The sequence below is a fragment of the Nycticebus coucang genome, chromosome X (genome assembly GCF_027406575.1).
Source record: "Nycticebus coucang isolate mNycCou1 chromosome X, mNycCou1.pri, whole genome shotgun sequence".
NCBI classification, from domain to species: domain Eukaryota; kingdom Metazoa; phylum Chordata; class Mammalia; order Primates; family Lorisidae; genus Nycticebus; species Nycticebus coucang.
Genome location: NC_069804.1, coordinates 1,948,721 through 1,969,562, shown reverse-complemented (window position 1 = coordinate 1,969,562; position 20,842 = coordinate 1,948,721). Strand labels below are relative to the sequence as shown.

The following is a 20,842-nucleotide window of genomic DNA, read 5'->3' as shown; positions in this document are numbered from 1 at the left end:
TATTTTATTTAAATATTTGGGTTGCCCTTATTTTTCTGTCGCTAAAAATACATTACTTCATACGTAGTACAGTAAAAACCCTGTAAATTGGCCACCCAAGGGAGTGTAACAGGCTGGTCAATGTACAGAGGTGGCCACTGTAAGTTACTAGGTCTGCCTTACTGACACATACATGTGGTGCATATCTGGTCTACAAACATTCGGTCAACTCAAGCAGGTGGTCAGAGCAGGGAGGGGTCAGCTACAGAGGGTCTCCTGTCCTTTTTCTAATAAAATCTAGCTTGTAAATCTTAAAGGGTGGTGGCCACCAGGCTGTGGGGACATTCTTGGCTAACCTACCACGGTCGTGAATGGCCTTGGTGATGACAGTTAAATCCAACTGTCACCTCAGCTTTAAACTCACACACAGCCTGTTAAACCAATCTTCATGTGACATGAAGGGGACATCTGAGTTTCTAAAGGGACAAGGTGACATCTGAGTTTCATCCTAGCTGGGAGGATGTACCTGGTGGCTCCTTTGCATAATTTTACAATGCCTTTGGTGATGAGGGGGAAATTTTCTTTTTTTTCTTGTATGGTGACTCTGGAAACCTTGTATGGTGACTCTGGGAACCTCCCCTGGAGGGATGCCGAGTTTTGGCAGAGCCCAGAGGATGGGATGACTGTGTGGGCTGGGCTTGCCAGGATCTGCACACCCCCAGGGGGATTACACAAACCCAGATTTGTGGGTCTTTTCCCCTAAGACTGACTCTGTGGTCTGAGGTGGGGCCCGAGAGCTGACACTATTAATAAGCTCCAGGGTGAGGTTAGCATGCAGATGACTCAAAACCTTGCCTTGAATAATTTTCATGCTAACAGGATTTCCTGTTTTATGTTCCCTTCCTTTGCTGCAGGAGCTGGCAAGGTTGATTAATGTGCAGACACCACATCCTGGCACATTTCAAGCTTCTCCCAAACTGCTGAGTTCTCCCAAACTGGTGAGTGCCCTGTAGATTTGGGCTAGCTGGAAATAACACCTCCAAGGGTCCCAAACATGAGCAGTGAAAGCTCTTGCATTTACCGCTGGTCCGGCCTGGCTGTTTATGTCCTGGCTGACCTTCACCCCCAGTCTCCCATTCTTACTGTTTGGTAAACTCAGCTCCCACCCTGAAGATGCCTATCTTGAGCTATTTAGGTAGACCGATTTAGGAGATTAGCTTTGAAAGTAGAATGTTGTTAATTGTTTATGAGTCCTGGGTTCTGCTGATTATTAAGATAAGGGTTAATTTAACATCCTCCTCAGTTTGAACTCAAATGTATAAAATGGTCATGATGAAAATGGAAGAACAGAGCTGTCTTGGAGAGGCTGTTCTCCAGAATCCCGGCCTTCTGCAAATAAAGTTGGGTGGACCTATCACCATATTGCACCGTTTCACAGTGGCCGGCGGCCAGACCCTCTTTGTCCCATAATTGCAGTGCAGGGGGAACCCCTCTGCATCGCCACAAAATAATGCTGAAGACACCCCCTCATCGTCCTCCCCGCTCCCCCCAAACACCCCCACCCTTTACAGATCTCTTTGTTAATGATGGTTTGGTTTATTCAAAACAGTTACGTTCTATAAACTCTCCAACAACACCAAATTAGCTCACAGTGAATTAGTGAATACTGAATTAGCAAATACCAAATTAGGGAAGAGTGAACACGGAATTAGTGAATACTGAACACATGGTGCCTAGGGAAATACAGGGTTGTTTCTAGATCTTGTGGTCACATTTTGATCAACCAATCACTACCTAGGCTTGGATGATGTGGGTTTCTGTTTAAAAATATCTTATTAGAACATGTATTTTTGACTCACTGAAGCTGGCAGTGCCTTAAACTCATGCCCAAAGTTCATCCGAATGTGAATATATTCTGTGTAATATGCACCACAGACTTCCCCACTATGCGCGAGGCCCTTCGAAACAGCAGAAATTAGGAAGAAAAAGCCCCCAAATGCAAAAACTAAAAACCCACAATAGAGAAAGACTCTGGTGTCAGTGGAAGACACAGCGTAAGTTGTCCCTCCCCCCAGCGGACAAGAAAGTGTAAAATTGAGAGTGGGGAATGTGTAACAGAGGGAATGGCTTTTAAAAGAAGAAGAGGAAGAGGAAGGAGAAAAAAGAGGAGCAAAAAATACTGTCTTTGTTTTTTTCTTTTTTTGAGACAAACTCTCACTCCGGCTCTCTGGATAGAGTGCCGTGGCAACATGACAGCTCACAGCAACCTCGAATTCTTGGGTTCAAGCGATCCTCCTGCCTCAGCTTCCCAAGTAGCTGAGACTACAGGCGCCCGCCATAAGGCCCAGCTCGTTTTTCTACTTTTAGTAGAGATGGGGTCTTCCTCTGGCTCAGGCTGGTCTCAAATTCCTGAGCTAAGGCGTCCACCTGCCTTGGCCTCCCAGGGTGATGGGATTACAGGTGTGAGTCATATTGCCCAGCTGTGTTTTCTATCTTTTTAAAACTTCCCCCACTCTTTTGGGGAACTGCACCCCAGCCTCAGGTCAGTAGATGAGAGGGGCAAATATCGTTTGTTCTTTGCACAGCAGAAGATGGAGCAGAAGAGGCTCAGAAGGAGCTTGGGTGAGCCCAGGACTTGCAATCTTCCACCTGTGGGAGGAGAAACTCCTCAGGACTCAGACAAAAGTACAGCTATCTGGGAGACGGCAGAGAAAGAAGCAGGATAGAAACCAAATTGCATGATTCCAGCAACCCTCTTCCCACACTCCTATAAATCCTTGACAAGGGGATAGCCTTCATAGGACGACAGCTACAGATAGAAAGTAGGTCAGTAACCAAATGGCATGGTCACAGCAATCTCCTCCCCACTCTCCTGAAATGTGTTAGGGCTGGTGTTCCTGGGAAGCATCAGAACCTGCTACCGCTGCTCCTGGCTGGTACTACGACATGGCCTTCTTCGTGCAAGATTAACACCTTTTGTGGAAGGCAGTGATTCTAGAATCCGTCTCAGACACAGCATCATTCACTTTGCAGGAATAACGACTTCCCTCACCTCTCATGACCCCCTCCCACATTCCAACGACACCAATAAAAGTCCCTTGAAACTGTGTGAGCTGGGCTGACTTTTGGTCAGACTCCATTCTACTCCTCTGGAATAAAGCCGACCCTTCATCCCAGGACTGGCCTTCCCTCCTTCTTGCGGACTCTGGCCAGACTGTCCCTAAACCTCTCACCACCAAAATGGTCAGATTGGAATCGTTAACTGCAGTTAAACAAAAACAGCCCAGAACCGCGGGCCCTCACCTTACGATTTCTGTGTTTCTGCTTATGTACAGGAAATGCGGGCTTTGAGATGAATACGCGTGCATTTTTCCTCCTTGGCCAGAAAAGCAATCAATTCCTCTTCTGTTCATCTCTCCACTTGCTCTGCTCTTCTGATGCCACTTTGTAGACAAGCCCCCAGCTTCCAGGAACAGATTTTGGCATTCCTTGGGTGACAGGTGCCAAGCTATTGGTAACAAGGCAGCTGAGACCACGTGCTATTGGGCAGCTCAGTTTTCTTGGTGTTCTGTGCATGACCAAGAATGCTGATAAGAGTCTTGATTTGGGGACCACAACGAAACTTTAAGCAAGTTCTGAAATATAGTCTCCATGAACCATGACAATAAAGCGTACATAGGTTTAAATAACTGAATAACAGTATTTTTTGTGGTGTCCAACAGATGTTGCCTCCTCCCTCAGAAAACTCAAAATCACCACCTCTTCCCAGCATCTCGGATAAACATAATTGTCACACCCTGCGATTGACACAGGGGTGCCCTGGGGTCACACAGGTTAGGTCTTCCTCGGCCCTCTGCTTGGATCATCTACACAGCCTTGAATGCCTATCCCTGCTTTCCAAACCTGGAAAACTCCTATTTATCCTTCAAGGCCCTGGAAGAGGGTTCCTTCCTCAAGGAAGTCCTCCATCATCATCCCTCCCAGACCAGCTTGAAGCACTTCTTCACAAACATTACAAAATGTGATTTGTAAGCACACATCACAGTCTGAGGAGGACAGCCTCAAACCCCAATTCTTAATTCTGGGCAGTCCATCAAGACTCACCTTCAGGGTTTTCATGAGTTCCAATACCCAGGCCAATTAAACCAGAAACTCTGGGAGGTGAGATGCGGGCATCTCTATTGAAAAGCACACCCACACCATGCAAATGCGTGGCCAACTCTGCAGGACCCTGCTGCAGGTTTTTACTCCCTTAATTCTCCTTAGCCTGCCTTGTCTCACTCTGCATAGCATCCTTGTTGACCTGTCCAGGCTGTGCCAATAGCCTCAGCCCGCCTATCCACCATTCTCCATGCTGCTGACCATGGAGGGGTCATCTGCAGTGAGGTATCACTGTGCAACCATCAGAGTGAAACCCTTCAGAGGAGGTGAAATCCACATTCATCCGATGGGGGTTGTCCATTGCCTGGTCTCTGCGGGTGCAGCAACAGCCACAAAGGAATGGCAGCTCCTGGGTCATTCTTACTGCACCCTGCCATCCTGAGACATGCTCTTCTTTCTCTTTCTTCTAGATCTGGCTTCCTCTGCTCACACCTGGACCCCTTCTATGTGGTGCCCTCTCTGACCCTCTGGGGGAGTGTGGTCCCTGCTCCCTGCCCACTGGGCATCCAGGACTTCCATCCACAATGGTGCCTGTATGTCACAGTGATGCACTGGCCATCACTTCTTCAGCAGAGAACAGACGACAAGGACCAGGGATGTCTTCCCTGTGCCCCCAACTGTCAGCACTGAGAAGACAGATACCTTTCAAAGTCAACATATGCGGGCTGAAGGAGTGTAGGAGACAGCCAATGGAATGGATAGATGAATGGATGGGTGGATGGTGGAATGGATGGATGGGTTGGTGGGTGGATGGGTGGATGAGTGAATGGATGGATGGGTTGGTGGGTGGATGGACTGGTGGGTGAGTGAGTGAGTGGAAGAATTAATGGATGGATGGAAGAAGGAATGGATAAGTGAGTGAATGGATAGACGGGTGGATGGATGGATAGGTGGGTGAGTAGATGGATGGATTGGTGGGTGGATGGATTGGTGGAAGAGTGGGTGGATAAACTAATGGATGGATGGGTAAACTAATGACTGGACAGGTGGATGCATGGATGAGTGGGTGTTTGGGTGGATGACCTGATGGATGGATTCATAGATGGATAGATGAACTATTAAGTGGATGGATGGGAGGATTGATAGATGGATAAATTGATGGGTTGATGGACTAGTGGGTGAGTGGGTGGATGGATGAGTTAGTGAATGAACTGTTGGATGGCTGGGTTGATGGGTGGGTGGGTGGATGAGTGATTGGATGGATGGGTTGGTGAGTGAGTGGAAAAGTGGGTGGATGAGCTTTAATGGATGGATGGATGAATAAATGAATGAATGGATGGATGGATGAGTGAGTGACTGGATAGATGGATGGAAGGATGGGTAGGTGGGTAAGTAGATGGATGAAAGGATGGATGGATGGATGGATGAGTGGATGGATGGTTTGGTGGGTGGATAGACCAGTGGAAGAGTGGGTGAATAAACTAATGGATGGATGGATAAACTAATGAATGGACAGGGGGCTGTGTGGATGAGTGGGTGGATGGGTGGATGACTGGTTGGGTGGATGGATGGGTGGGTGAGTAGATGGGTGGATAAACTAATGGCTGGATGGTAGGATTGAAGGGTGGGTGTGTGGATAGGTGGATGGGTGGGTAGGTGGATGTATGGGTGGATGGATGGATGCATGGGTGAGTGGATGAATGGATGGGTGGGTGGATGACCTAATGAATCGATGAGTGGATTGATGGATGGATAAATGGATGGATGCATGGGTGAATGACTCGATGGGTGGGTGGATGAACTAGTAAGTGGATAGATGGGTGCATGAATGGATGGGTGGATGAACTAATGGGTGGATGGGTGGGTAGATGGATAAATGGATGGGTGGATGGCCTAGTGGGTGAGAGGATGGATGGATGAGTTAGTGAATGAATTAATGGATGGGTGGGTGGGTGGATGGATGGATAAATGGATGAATAGATGGACTGGTGGTGAGAGGATGGATGGATGAGTTAGTGAATGAATTAATGGATGGGTGGGCGGGCGGATGGATTGATGGATGAATAAATGGATGGATGGATGGATGAGTTAGTGAATGAACTAATGGATGGGTGGGTGGGTGGATGGATGGATGGATGAATAAATGGATGGATGGATGGACTGGTGGGTAAGAGGATGGATGGATGAGTTAGTGAATGAATTAATGGATGGGTGGGTGGGTGGATGGATGGATGGATGAATAAATGGATGGATGGACTGGTGGGTGAGAGGATGGATGGATGAGTTAGTGAATGAACTAATGGATGGGTAGGTGGGCGGATGGATGGATGGATGGACTGGTGGGTGAGAGGATGGATGAATGAGTGAATGAACTAATGGATGGGTGAATGTGTGGATGGATGGATGGATACATGGATGGGTGGATGGACTGGTGGGTGAGTGGGTGAATGGATGGATGGATGAATGGACGAGTAGATGGACTGGTGGGTGAGTGGACAGGTGGGTGGATGAGTAGCTAGATGAACTAATGGATGGATGAGTGGATGGATGGGTGAGTGGTTATTGGAACAGAGGGATGAACAAATAGCTGGAACATGGAAACTCCAAGGAAGTGGACAGGCCTCTGGGACTGGTCTGAGACAGGATCCCAGTCAAGGATTCAAGGGACTCCTCTTCTATATTCCCCTGACTGCACCTGATACAGAATGTCCTCCTCCCTGCCACACCCCACTCGTGGTCCACAAGGCCACAACGGGCGGGCTCTGTGCCACCCACAGTTGCAGCTGCCAACCTGCAAGCCCAGCAGTCCCAACATTCGGTGACAGAACGTGTCACTAGGAGCGGACCACATGAGCACCACACGCTTGACAGATACAGTAACCTCAGTGTCTCCATCTATAAAAGAGACATCTCAAGGGCTAAATGAAGATGAAAAAAAAAAAGAGTCTGCACACCCTTTGATAAACATAACCCCAATAACCATGGGTGTGAATGTTCAATGAAAGATTCTTGGGAAAACAAACGCAGGTGGGGAAAAAAATCAGAAAGCCTGGTGAAACCAAACTTCAATGATTCTTGACAACCTGGCCACACATAAAGACCTAACATCTAACCAGACTACTCAGGTAAGCTTGGGCAGATGAGCTATTCATTTCCAGGCTCCTGGGAACACCACACTGGAGATAAAACCCTCAGACCTCAGCCTGGAAAGTGTAACCTAGGGCAGGTTGTGTGTTTGGAACCATCACTCAGGAATCAGGAATGAAGGAGGGTTGGGCAGGGCTCACCTTGGTGCGTGTTTCTCCAGGGAGCTGCGTAATTGATTTACTATAATTTCTGTCCTCAGCAATCATACATATTTTTTCTTCTGAGTTAAAAGAAAATATATTAATCTGAGATAAATCTGAGGTCCTTGGGCCACCCCCCAAATGCCCAAGTTGTCCGGGAATAAGCCAGGTCATGGCTCTTGAATCAGCCTGGTAATGCTGCCGAGGTGGGGATATAGAATTTTTGGGGGGAAGGCAGAAATGGAGAAAGAGGCCAGGGTTGAAAATGATTTGGGGAATTTAACCAACAGGACTTGCAAACAGATCAGACAGCAGAGGAAGGAGCTGGCCTGAGTCATATGGGGGGGCTTCAGTTTGAAAGTTCTGGCAAAAAAAATAGTAAATGTTCATATTATAAAAGATAGAAGTAAAGACGGGGATGTGGGCTAAAGGGAACACAAAAAGCTTCAGACATGGAGCATTCAGGAGACCCTGGACACAGCCAGAGAGACCTGATCCACCAGCGATTTCCTACCTGGAGAGAGATTTAGTGGTGGGGAGAGTCAGGCTTTCAGGAAGTGGGCAGGGAAGCTTTCTCAACCTCTATCCCTGCGAATCACACCCCAGCTGAGGCTAATCTTCCTCTCTGTCATTCCCCAGCCCAGTTTCTCCGGCATCTTCTCTCGCCAAGAAGCAGAGGCTGGCTTGGCGCCCATAGATCAGTGAGTAGGGCGCCAGCCACATACACCGAAGCTGGTGGGTTCAAGCCCAGCCAGGGCCTGCCAAACAACAGTGACAACTGCAACCAAAAATAGCCGGGTACTGTGGTGGGCAGTCCCAGCTACTCAGGGGGCTGAGGCAAGAGAATCACTTACGCCCAAGAGTGTGAGGTTGCTGTGAGCCTTGATGCCACAGCACTCTACTGAGCGTGACATAGTGAGACTCTGTCTCAAAAAAAAGAAAGCAGGACGGCGCCTGTGGCTCAGTGAGTAGGGGACCGGCCTCATATGCTGAGGGTGGTGGGTTCAAAACTGGCCCCGGCCAAAACTGTAACAACAACAAAAATAGCTGGGCGTTGTGGCTACCTGGGAGGCTGAGGCAAGAGAATCACCTAAGCCCAAGAGCTGGAGGTTGCTGTGAGCTGTGACGCCACGGCACTCTACTGAGGAAGACAAAGTGGGACTCTGTCGCTAAAAAAAAAAAAAAAGAAAAAGAAAAAACAGGAAGCAGAGGCTGAGCCCCACCAGCCAGCCATGTGTGTTCAGAATGCTCCTTGTCACTTGCAGTTTGAGAGCGATCCCATGATGAACATCTCCAAGGGACACCAGGGGACAGAGGTTGTTGGGCTCTGCCAGCCTCGGGGCTCTGAGTCGAGGCCCGAATGCAGGTGCTCCTGTCATCTCTGCTCCTTTGAGGTCCCTGAGGAGACAGCTGCTCATCCCCCCGGGTACTCAGACCCAAAGGCTTCCCAGTCCAATTCCCCTGCACTAAATCGCCAACAATCCTCCCCACTCTGTGTCTGTTCATTGGGCATGGTGTGCATTTGGTGCTGAATATGTGAAAAAGAGCCTTGGCTTAATTTATGTTTGCAGGCACACCTAAGTCTCCCCACGGAAGACAGCTGACAATAACAGAAAGAGAAACTGCCTGGTAATATTTGGGTTCTGAGAGTATTTATAAAACCTGCACGCCTCCAAGTCCATCTACCCTAAAGACAATCCAATCTGTTTATTCTTCGCCGGTGGGTCACAAAGGTCCACCCTGTTCCTGTGGAAATGTCTGAGTCTTCTCCTCCGAGTCCCCTCTGAGAGGGTGTAATTAGACAACGATTGTCAGGAACAGATAACACAGGGCTGCATTTTCTGGACGTGAGTCATGCCTTCCACTCCCCGGGACATAACAGCTTTCCTCTAGCCATTCACTCCCTCCTCAAGAAGGACTGTTAACTGATTATTACGATGATGATTTTCAGCCAGCCCTGTTAGACCAGTAACTTTTCTCTGTGACGAGCCCAGAGGATGTATCACTTTAAAGTGGTAAATGTCATTCCAAACACATAGCACAGTAGCAAACACATTTTGTTTTGTTTTTCAGGGTGCTACTTTTTTTTTTTTTGCCGTTTCTGGCCGGGGCTGGGTTTGAACCTGCCACCTCCGGCATATGGGGCCGGCGCCCTACTCCTTTGAGGCACAGGTGCCACCCTCACTGTTTTTTTGTTTGTTTGTTTGTTTGTTTTTTAACTATTTCAGAGTGATATGAGGGTATAAATATTTAGGTTATATCATTTGTGTTTCTAAAGTAAATTCAAGTTGTAGCTGAGCCCTTCACCCAGGGGGCATGATGAACACCCCGACCTTGTGCACATCCGTTGAGATCTCGCCAATCGCCCTCTCGCATCCCCCGTCCCTTCCACTAGACTACTTGTGTTTTGTTTTGTTTTGTTTTCACATGGGTGTGTAGTTGTTTATACATTAGTTTCACATTAGTATTGAGCACATCGGATAATTTTTTTCCCCCACTCTTGTGATACTTTACTAAGAAGAATGTGTTTCAACTCCATCCAGGTAAACATAAAAGATATAAAGTCTCCATCTTTTCTTACGGCTGAATGGTACTGCACGCTGTACATATAAACAAATAAGAAATAAATAAATCGGACATGATCAAGCTGAAAAGCTTCTGCACAGGTCCAGGTACCAGAACAAACACATTTGCAGTCCAGAGGGGACAGTAGAAAAGGTCAGGGCACAAACACTTACTGAGCAGGTCTGAGGGCACACAGGGGGCTCTTTCTGTTCCCCTTGGTTGCTTTTTCTTCGCTTCCAGGCTGCAAGCTACACACTAAATTAACAGATTCAAACACTGGTTTGAATCTAACTCAGAGATGGGGAGCGAGAGAAAAAGAGGGAGGAAAAGGAAATTTCTGGTTTCTGCTGCAGGTGAAATTTTCACAGTGCGACTCAAGAGACCAGAATACCAGCAGCACTGACTCACCCTAAGCCAGAACTCAGGGCCCATGTGCTATCTCCCCAAACTGGCAGAGAGGCGGCCACAAAACCCCAAACAGGAAATTCAAAAGAGGAAGTCCTTCTGGCCCTGGAGCCTTGAGAAGATACTAGTAGTTACATAAGTATGAACAGAAATCTGGTTCGTTACTGGCTTGCCACCAAAGCTTAGGCACAAACCCCAAACACCATCGAGTCCTGGATAGCCTGCAGACACGCCGGGAGCACCACCACCTCCGCCACCCAGCAACCTTATCCCTGCCACCTCTGTCATCCAGCAAGGGTTATGCACTGAAGGCAGCTCTGGCCCTTAGCCTGGAGATGGTACCCTGAGACTTTGCATTAGCAGGATCCACTAACTGGCCTTTATCTGGTATGCATTTACCTCTTCCTTCCCCCAAGTTTCCGCTGTTGGAGACTCAGGCAGAAAAAAAATGCACCAGTCAGTGGAAAAAGTTAAGTTTTCCTGGCAGGAGTGTGCTGGGAGCCACGAATTATATGTTCCTAATCTTCTAATCATCTTTTTTTTTTTTTTTTTGAGACAAGCGTCTCAAGCTGTTGCCCTGGATAGAACCTCACAGCAACCTCAACGTTTTGGGTTCACACAATCCTCCTGCCTCAGTTTTTCTATTTTCAGCAGAGACATGATGTCAATCTTGCTCAGGCTGGTCTCGAACTCGTGAACTCAAGCAATCCACTCGCCTCAGCCTCTCAGAGTGCCGGGATTACAGGTGTGAGCCAACGTGCCCGGCCTTCTTATTATCTTTGATGAGGTGATGTAGCCACTGTGGGCCAAGTTCATGCTCTCAAGTTGAAAAAAATGATGGACAAGAAGTTATCATTGAAATGAAACAGCCGAGGACATGCCCAAGGAATCTTTCAGGGATTTGATCCCTTCACGAATCTTGTGATAGATGAATGTGTGGCGATGGCAACTAGAGCACAACACAATATCGGAATGGTGTTGATAAGAGGAAATAGTATCCTCACGTTAGATGCCTTGGAACGAATATAAATAATGGGGGATCAGCAGAGAAGTCCACGTCCCTTTGTCAATGAGCCTGTTACATTATGACGTCAAAATTGGGTCATGTGCGTTCTCATAGTCAACCTTTTATTAAATAAACTTTACTAATAGTCAAAAAAAAAGTTGAGTTTTCCTTTGCCTTGTCTATTCTTTACAAAAAAATGATTGTTCTTTGCCACGGAAGCTGGGATTGCAAAGCACAGCCCTGGGAGGTCACTTTGTAGGCATCTTCTACGCACATAGAAAAGATACACATTAATATACGAACCTTCGCCTTTCTTTGTTCATGTTTGTTTGGGTTCCCTCCAACTAATAACTTAGGAAAGTTGAGAAAAATATATATATATATATTTTTCCTCCTCTGCGCTCTCAACAACAGCCTTATTTCTTGAGCACATCCATAAATCCCCAAAACATGTGAGTCTTTTCCCCCTAAAATGGGCAAGAGGGATTGGAAAAATCTCAGCAGAAAACAGAACTTTGAGCTTCATGTGGGTGGCAGGAAAGACATGTCCCTTGTGGAAAATATCTCAGTAAGAGAAAAAAAAAAAAATTCCCAGATAGTTTCCCATTAATCTTGCCACCATTCCTAATTGTAAAACAGGCCAATGCATTCCATTAGCTGCATTCTTTTCTAAATTACAGGGAACAAGCAGGGATATATATATATATAGAGAGAGAGAGAGAGAGATAGTTTGGGGGAAGAAAAGTGCTTTCCAAACGAACAATCACGTACTTTAAAAAAAAAAAAAAATCCCCAAAGCATAAAGCCCCATTAACAAAGAAAGACAGAAAGAATGAAAATGGGAAGTTAAAAGAAATGCCATTAACTCTTCTCAAAGCCAAAAAGTGCTGGTGATAAAAGAAAGCAAACAGTGAACAATAAAACCCACTTTCCCCCAAACATTCTCCTAATGATTTCTACAGACACCCGCAGGAGGGGGCTACCGGGAGGGCTGGGATGAGAGGAAAACTATCAACAGTCTGAAAAAGTTCCAGCCCTCCCTTGCTCCCTCGGGGTAAGGGAATCCCAGAAAGGCCTTGTATTGTTCAACAGACATCACTTTATGGAGGTGTTTGAGGTTTGTTTTTTTTGTTTTTTTTTATTGACAATAGAATTTATTAGCCACTTGGAGTTATGTTGGAAAGCTCACTTCCATTGAGATTCTTTTACATTTTCTTGTGTATCAGGTAGAGTTATAATTTTTGTTTCAATAATCTAATATGATTTATAAAACTTATGAAAAAAAGAAATAGTGTATTGTATGTACACATATTTCAGTTCTTTTTGTTTTCCTTTATGATTTAATTAAAAAAAATAAAAAAAAAAAAGAATTTTGGAGCATCAGGAAGGAAAAAGGTGTTTGAGGTTTTAAGTGTACAGCGGTGGAGTCAGCATTCTAAATCCACTTCCCAGAGAGGCATGAATCTGGGTTACTCTGTGCAGGCAGAGATGGGAGTCTCCTCCTCACAGGAAGAAGGGCCCTGAATCCTGCACCACTTACAAACACCAACACGGGATTTTCCACACTTAACCCCACTGGCATTTGAAACCAGATTACTCCCTGCAAGTCTGGGGCCTCCTCTGCCCTATCAGGGGGACAAGCAACAGCCTTGGGCTCTGCGGACCAGATGCCGCCCCTCCCTCCCTCCAGCCCTCACTACCTCCCACCTGCACCCACGGGGATTGCTGCAGATAGCAGGGAACACAGGACCTGGGAGCCTCAGAACTCTGAAATCAGGCCAGGGCTTTTGCTGCTAGTACAGACACCAAGCCAGACACATGCACAGTCTATAAGAGAGTGTGTCTGGGGCTCCACCAACCTGAAAGGAGACTTCCCTGATAAAGCCCCACTTGTGTCCTTGGGACAGGCTGTCCCTGCCTCCATTCCCAGCCGGCTCAGACTGCATGGAAAGCGAGTGGGGAGGGTTTCTCAAGGGCAGCGCTCTGTCTTGTTTCTTCTATTGCAGGGACAAGCTGGCCTCTCCTTTGCCTTGCTGTCCTGGCTTCTGGGCACCATCGCGTACCCCCACGAGGTGCCAGCTTCCTGAAAGCATCAACGACCTTGGGAATCCTTACACAAGGTCAGTGTCAAAAATCACACAGTGCCAGGCAGGCTAACTAACTCTGCTGTGGAGGTTAAAAATTGTGACATGGGGCTTGGCTCCCAGTAGCTCAGTAGTTAGGGTGCCAGCCACATATGTGGAGGCTGACAGGTTCAAACCTGGCTTGGGCAAGCTATACAACAATGACAACTGCAACAAAAAAACAGCTGAGTGTTGTGGCACGTGCCTGTAGTCCCAGCTATTTGGGAAGCTGAGGCAAGAGAATCACTTAAGCCCCAGAGTTTGAGGTTGCTGTGAGCTGTGACGCCACATACTCTACAGAGGGCGGCATAGTGAGACCCTGTCTCCAGAAAAAAAAAAAAAATGTGAAGTGCTCAGTTCAGTGGTTAGGGCTCCTGCCACATACACGGAGGCTGATGGGTTGGCGCCTGGCCTGGGCTTGCTGAACAACAATAACAACTGCAAAAACAACAAAATTAGCTGGGCACTCTGGTGGGTGCCTGCAGTCCCAGGTACTGGAGAGGTTGTTTCAAAAGAATCTCTTAAGCCCAAGACTTAGAGGTTGCTGTGGGCTGTGAAGCCACGGCATGGCACCTTAGAGTGAAACTCTGTGTCCAAAAGAAAGAAATTGTGAAGTGACTTGTTTAGAGCTGCCCAAGTCACCCTCCCCAGTGAAGTAGAATTCCAGGCCTACCAGTAAATCTGTTCTGTTGCAGAAATTTTCAACACTCAGCCAAGAAATGCAGCTCCCCAAAGTCTACAGAAGAACCCGTGTCCATGGCGATAGGAGGCGAGGAAGAATAGCGCACATTTACAAAGGCAGAAAAGGGAGGCCCCATGTGGAACCTCCCCGGCCAGCTATAAATCCTTCCAACTTTCGTTCCACGGAACAGGCTTCTTTCCCTATGCAATGCACTTTTATTTCTGGGATACCAAGGCCACATTTTTTTTTTTTTTTTGTGGTTTTTGGCCGGGGCTGGGTTTGAACCCGCCACCTCTGGCATATGGGACCAGCGCCCTACTCCTTGAGCCACAGGCGCCGCCCCCAAGGCCACATTTTTAAAAGTGTGCAAATACTCCCTGAAAATACAGGGCCGCGCTCCTTAACCGAAGCTCTGGGCTGAACCAGAGGCTACCAAGAACAGGATATGTGCCCGCCCACCTCTCATTCCTAAGATTTGTCCAGCCCTGATAATCCAGCCCTGATAAAGGCCAGTCCTGGGACCATCCCGCCTGCAAAAACTTAAAAGTCTGGCCATATTAAGGCGCAAAAAATGCCCCAGTCAGTGGAAATCTAAGTTGGAATGTACCACACGCGCTGAGGACGGTTGTTCGGTTTTCTCTTTTTCTCTTCGTTTTAAAAGGAGACCGAAAAACAGAGTGGTAGTTACGACCAGAAATAGTCCCGGGCATGTTATCCCGGGGATGACGGCGGATTTTTCCTGTGTCTTCCCAATTTACCTTCCGAAGCACATCAACAATCTGGTTAAGAACACATCTCTTTGTGCTCAAGGGACTGGTGCGCGGCGCGCGCGCCGGCCTATCAGTGGCATGCACGCGCCAAGTATTTTTTAAAGTTTTAAGAGCTCAAAGTTTATTTTTTCTAACTTCTTCTCCCCCACCCGCTCCGTGCCGAGTCTCAGCTATTCCAAATTTAGGCCCGGGACGCAGGGCGCGGCTCCCGGGAGGCGGCCTGCGCGCGCCCAACAAAGACCCAGGCCGTGTACCCCTTGGGGACCGGGGGAAGATATCGGGGTGGGGCGGGGGGGCAGCTGCGAGGGGCGGAAGCCCCAACAAAGTCCCAGAGTTAGTCGGGGATCGGAGGCCCCCTCTCTTCCGGGTCCATCCAACTTTAAAAGTTTGCGACACTGACAAGCGACCTAGGCTGACAGTTGGCCTCTGGAATGGGCCCAACCTGGCCTCAGCAGGACAGCTGGAAAAAAGCAGGGCCGCCTCCCCAGGGCGCTGGCCGCCGGCAGGCACAGCGCGCCCCTCAGGCGGGCAGGGAGAGGGGAGAGGAGGCCCTTGTCCCCCGCGTGCCATTCTCCTCCGTGGCGGCGCATGCCCCGCGGTCCCGGACGCGGACCCCCAGACCTTGCCCGCGACCCCCGTTTCCCAACCCGGTATCCGCTCACCCGCGGCGGCCACCAGAAGGGCGAGCAGGCCGAGGAGCAGCAGCAGAAGGGCGGTCCGGCGCGCCATGCTGCGCGCGGTGCGGAGGAGTGACAGTCCCCGCGGCTCTGAAAGCTGGGAGCAAAGGCTGCAGCGGGACAACCCCCCACCTGGGCCGGGAGGAGCAGGCGGAGGAGCTGGGCTGGAAGGGTGCGGCTCGGCGGCTTCGCGGCCCCGCCCCTGCGGCGCCCGGCCCACCCGCGGCCTCTCCTCCCCGCCCGGCCCGGCCTCCGCCTGCTCCAGAACCGCGCCGGGCGCAGGGGCTCAGGGGCCCAGGTCCCCTCCGCGGTGGTGCACACTGTGAACAGGGGAAGCCCCCCTTCTCTTTTCAGGAAACTGTAGTCCGCCTGCTTCCCCGCGCTCGCCACTAACGGTGACCTAAGGAGGAGCCAAGGGGAGCAAAGTGAACCCCAGTACCCCAGCATTCTCGGGAAATCGTGTGCCCCTCTCTGCACACCTCTCTAAATGGGCCCCTACTTGTACCGACGCGAAACCCGCTTCCCTTCTCGGAAAGCTGTGGGTCTCCGTCTTCACCCGTCGCTAGAACCTCTCTCCACCTCTAAAAGAGGATCAAAGGAAACTCTTCTCCCCTCTCGGAAAAGTGGGGGCCCCTCCCTGCTGTAAGGGGGGCTGTCAGTGCGATCCTGAGGGGGCTGTCAGTGCGATCCTGAGGTGGAACGAAATGGAATTCCCTCTCTGCTCAGAAAAGCGCGGCCCCCAGCCTTAGGACCAGCACTGCACAACCAAGTCCGTTCTGGGGTAACAGAACTGGGGGTGCGCAACGGGAGGGCCCTGGTGGGCTCTTTAAGGTCCAGAGCGGATGACCCCTCTGCATTCTGCGTTCTGGCAGCTCCTCCCCGCCATCTCCAGGGCCACCAGGGTGTGGGCAAGTGGGGACTGGTGTTCACAGTGGGGGCACAGGGAACAGGCTTCCTACCCTTATCCCGAGCGCCAGGGCCCTGGTCCTGGTTGGGGCCGCCAATTCAACCCACCCCCAGGCCAGGCCACAGCTGCAGCGCAGCTGTCCTTTGCCCCACACTAACAATATCTTTTGTATTAACATGTTGGCCCCAAAGTCTAACCATTTTCCTTGGGGGCGGTGGAACAACATCACAGGCTGAAAAATATCCCTGGGTATTTCTGCATTCCACGCCCTTTACCCTGTCTATTAGCCAATCACAACACCTGCCAACACCTATATTCTGTTTCCTCTGCCCCCATCCCTCCCAGGCCACTTGCCGCCCTGGGGCAGACTCATGCCACCCCAAGAGGTTGAACTTGCACCCCAGTGCCGGCTCTGCAAACCCAGATGCAGGCAAAGCGTGTTTTTTTAAATCTTGTCCTGCAAAGTCCAGCAACACAAATGTGCTTTAGAACCACGAGGATATTGCAACTATTTTCCATAGAAACATTTCTTTGGAAGCATTACTCCTTGAGCTTAACCTGGGTTGTCCGGTTGTCCGGAACCCCCTCTGATTTTCTCCCTATGAGCACTTTGTTTATCCCTTGACTGCACTCTTGGGCTGGAGCTAAAACAACGTGGGAACCCTAGATTAGGGCCTCAGGGGGTTTTCTGATGGAGCAAGGGCCTGCTGGAGCCACTGCAGCCATTCTGACACCATGAGGTAAGTCAGCCTCAGGATGAAGCAGAGAGCTGGAAAAAAGCAGGGGCTTCATGCCAGTTCAAACTCCAAAGAATTTCTCAGTCCATTTCCATTACCTCCAAAAGAAAAGGCCCTATCTGGCTCATCTCCAGCCTCTGACGTTTGGTCTGCACTGCACCTGATTCTTCCTTACTCCTAGTAGCTGTAATATTCTAGAAGAGTCTGCAGTCTGGATGTGTTTCCTTGCAGAGGGCATTGGTTGCTATCATCAGCTATAATAAGTATTCATCATTGCTCTCCGGATGCCAGGCTTTAAGGCTTTTTATCTGCTCACAGAGAGGCATTTGGAAGACTCCTGTTTCTAATTCATTTTAGATTCCTCTAGCTTTTTTTTTTTTTTAATATTACTTTCCCTTGGCTCAAAATACTAATTTCCATAATATTTTGCAGACACTTCAAAAGTAGGCTTCAAGGAGCTTTCACTTCCAGAACAGAAAAATTAATTGAAAAGGTCTCCTGGGCTGTATCCAAATGGAAGTGTACTTGACAGGCTGTAGACGAGGCTGAGGAAGAGAGAGCAAACTCACTGTCCACCAGCAAAACTCACTGTCCACCGGGCAGGTGCTTTGCCAGTAGGACCTCAGAAAATGACCAAAGTTTTGCCACTTTCGATGGACTCTACTGGTAATTTTATTTCAGCTGAACCCCTGGTAGCCTGCAGTCTGTACCTGGGACCCTTGCTCTCTCTTTATTTTGTAAGGATTAATTTGTCTGGCTTTGGACGATTCCTACCAATCTCTGCAAAGCAGTTATATGAGGCCTGCGATCAAGGTGTCTGAGGCTGGCCCCTCCTGAGGCCTCTCTCCTTGGCGTATAGGTGCTGTCTTTTCCCTGTGCCCTCATGAAGTTGTCCCTCAATGCCTGTCTGTGTCCCCATCTCTTCTTTTTATGAGGACACCAGTTCTGATGGGTCAGGACCCACCCTGGTGACCTCATATTACCTTAATCATCTCTGCAAAGACCCGTCTTCAAATACAGCCACAGTCTGAGGTCCTAGGAGTCGGGGCTTCAATATATGAATTTGGAAGGGACACAGTTCAGCTCATAATGCACCAAGGCAGGGACCCCACAAGGGGTCTTACACTTGCAGCTGGAGATGTAACGTATAGCCACAAGACATGCTAAGTTTAAGATGTGCAGGTGCTAACTTCACTGGCCCGCAGGTCACAAACTTGCCCCCAGTTGCTCACGCATACCAGTAAAACACACTGTTAGACTGCCTTCCATCTAAGAAGAGCCTCTCACCAGCCAGTTACATGATTCCTATTAAGGTTTGGGCAAGAATGGAGTCTTAAATCAGTATCGACAGAACAAGGAATACAAATTTTGATGTTTTTTAATTGCCACAACTACAACAGGGAGTCTACCTAACAACTGCAAACATTGTAACCTAATTGATTGCACCTTCACAATAATCTGAAATTAAAAAGAAAATCCCTTTTCACCAAAAAAGAAAGGAGGGACGGAAGGAGGAAGAAGGAAGGAAGAGAGGGCATCTTTTTGGACCCCAACAAAGTACTTAACATGTTTTTTTTCTTTTTCCTCCCACCGCCCCTCACCACATCTGGCCTTGACTTAAAGCAGATGTGTTTCAATTCTTTTTTAATCTCACACCACAGTTGAACCTATAATTAAACTTCCATGGCACACTTAAATTTTGTTGATCAAAAACAACAACAACAACAAAGAATATATTTACTGTGCTTTGAAATTCTTTCAAAAATAATTTAATTAATGGTCTTTAAAATTTTTTGCGTTACACCTGAGATCCTCTCCCAGGTGAAAATCACTGGCTTTGGCAGAGCCCGTAGCTCAGTGTGTAGGATGCCGGCCACATACACTGGGGCTGGTGGGTTCGAACCTGGCCTGGGCCGGCTAAGGCAACAATGACAACTGCAACAGTGACAACAACAACAAAATAGCTGGGCACTGTGGTGGGTGCCTGTAGTTCCAGCTACTTGGGAGGCTGAGGCAAGAGAATTGCTTATGCCTGAGAGTTTGAGGTTGCTGTGAGCTGTGACACCACAGTACTCTATAGAGGGTGACATAATGAAACTCTGTCTTAAAAAAAAAAAAAAAACAAGAAAGAAAGAAAATCACTGGTTTAGAGGAACTAAGATGCATTAGAAGACCAAAAAGCCTGGAGAAATAAAGAAATAGCACAGTATCATCAAAGTTCATATTTTCAACCCATAAGGCTCAGAGACAGCCCTTTTACCTGTGCCGGTGGCCAGACTTTGAATGGAGAAGGTACAAAAGCACCCAAAAACTTTCCAAAAAAAAAAAAATTTTTTTTTTTTAGAAACAAGATTCAGGAAACTGAGATGATGCTCTCTCAAAATAATTTGGGTTCTAAGATGTGCCAAAAAAACTAGCAGAAGGGGGTGGTTTCTGTGGCTTAAAGGAGTAGGACGCCAGCCCCATATGCCAGAGATGGTGGGTTCAAACCCAGCCCCGGCCAGAAACTGCAAAAAAAAAAAAAAAATCTAGCAGAAGGTAAGAAAGGTCTCAAATGGTGGGCAGTGCTCAAAGAGGAGGCAGGTGGGCACCCCTCAAGGAAAACGCTGGGGGAATTGATTACAGAAAAACCTCTCTATATCAACAGCACTGTCTAAATAGATCAATAAATACCTAAAAGAGTCAAATGCTCTCATGCAGAATAATCCCGAATAATTTATGTCCCTCCTCTAGCCCTCAAGGACAAGGAATACAATACCCCCTTTCTTTCCAAAGACTATAACATTAAAAAAGGGGGGAAGGGAAGAGTATCTTCCTTATGGCAAAGTCTGGCAAACGTCACTCAGAACAGTGTGGTGGGCGGATGGGGGGTGTGTAGCTGTATGTTTTTAGCCCCCCAGTCACCCCAAATCGTGGCCAGCAGACTTCCTGATGATGTCTAGACTATTCTTGGGTAGGCATACTCAAAATCAAGAAGTTTTCAGTTTAATATGTACACATATCTGTAGTCCACCGTTCCCCAGAGTCAGCTAGACTCTGGTGCCCTTTCCACCTTAAGCGTCTGGACTGACCAGCGTCAGATGTTTGGGCCAGCTGCAAAGCCCACCTGTGTTTTCCTCCTGTGTGTCCTACCTGCTCCGATCCTCCACCTCTTACCTACTTTTGTCTCCCCAAGCTCCCTGGGGAATCCCCTTTTCAGAGTTTCCTTAGCAAGCGCACTCATTCGACAAAGCCTTTTGAGTATCCACTCTGTGGGAGGCGACAGTGAAATCACAGCCTCTGAGAGCAGCAAGCGTTTATTGTTAATGGCCCTGGGTTTCTATGTACTTGTTTCTGGTTTATCTGAGTCTCCCAAGAAGCCTCCGTCTTTGTTTATACCTCAGCAGCTGGACGACAGCCCTCTAGCTGCCTAATCACTGGCATGAATATATGTAAAAGCAAAGCAAAAATTAGTCCCCTAGAAAAGGCTAAGCATCCAGGCAATGAAGCTTATCTGTCTCTTTGTTATACTACAACACACACACACACACACACACACACACACTCACACGCACCTACATACATACAGAGGGTGCCAAAAGAAAAAGGCATCCAAGTTTTAAG

The 20,842-nt window shown here is 48.3% G+C and overlaps 1 protein-coding gene and 1 pseudogene across 2 annotated transcripts in view; one reads left to right on the top strand and one right to left on the bottom strand.

Moving 5' to 3' along the window:
• CD99 (CD99 molecule (Xg blood group)) overlaps positions 1-15,797 on the bottom strand; it is a 53,479-nt gene extending 37,682 nt beyond the window's left edge. The window contains exon 1 of one of the 2 annotated variants that reach the window (XM_053579596.1): positions 15,581-15,797. In XM_053579596.1, the coding sequence (XP_053435571.1) occupies positions 15,581-15,647 (67 nt within the window). In that variant the 5' untranslated portion in view covers positions 15,648-15,797. The remainder of the gene's footprint in view (positions 1-15,580) is intronic. The other variant, XM_053579595.1, reaches the window with a different exon arrangement.
• Positions 6,116-12,046, top strand: LOC128577374 (small nuclear ribonucleoprotein G-like; annotated as a pseudogene).
• Positions 15,798-20,842: the final 5,045 nt, after the last annotated feature.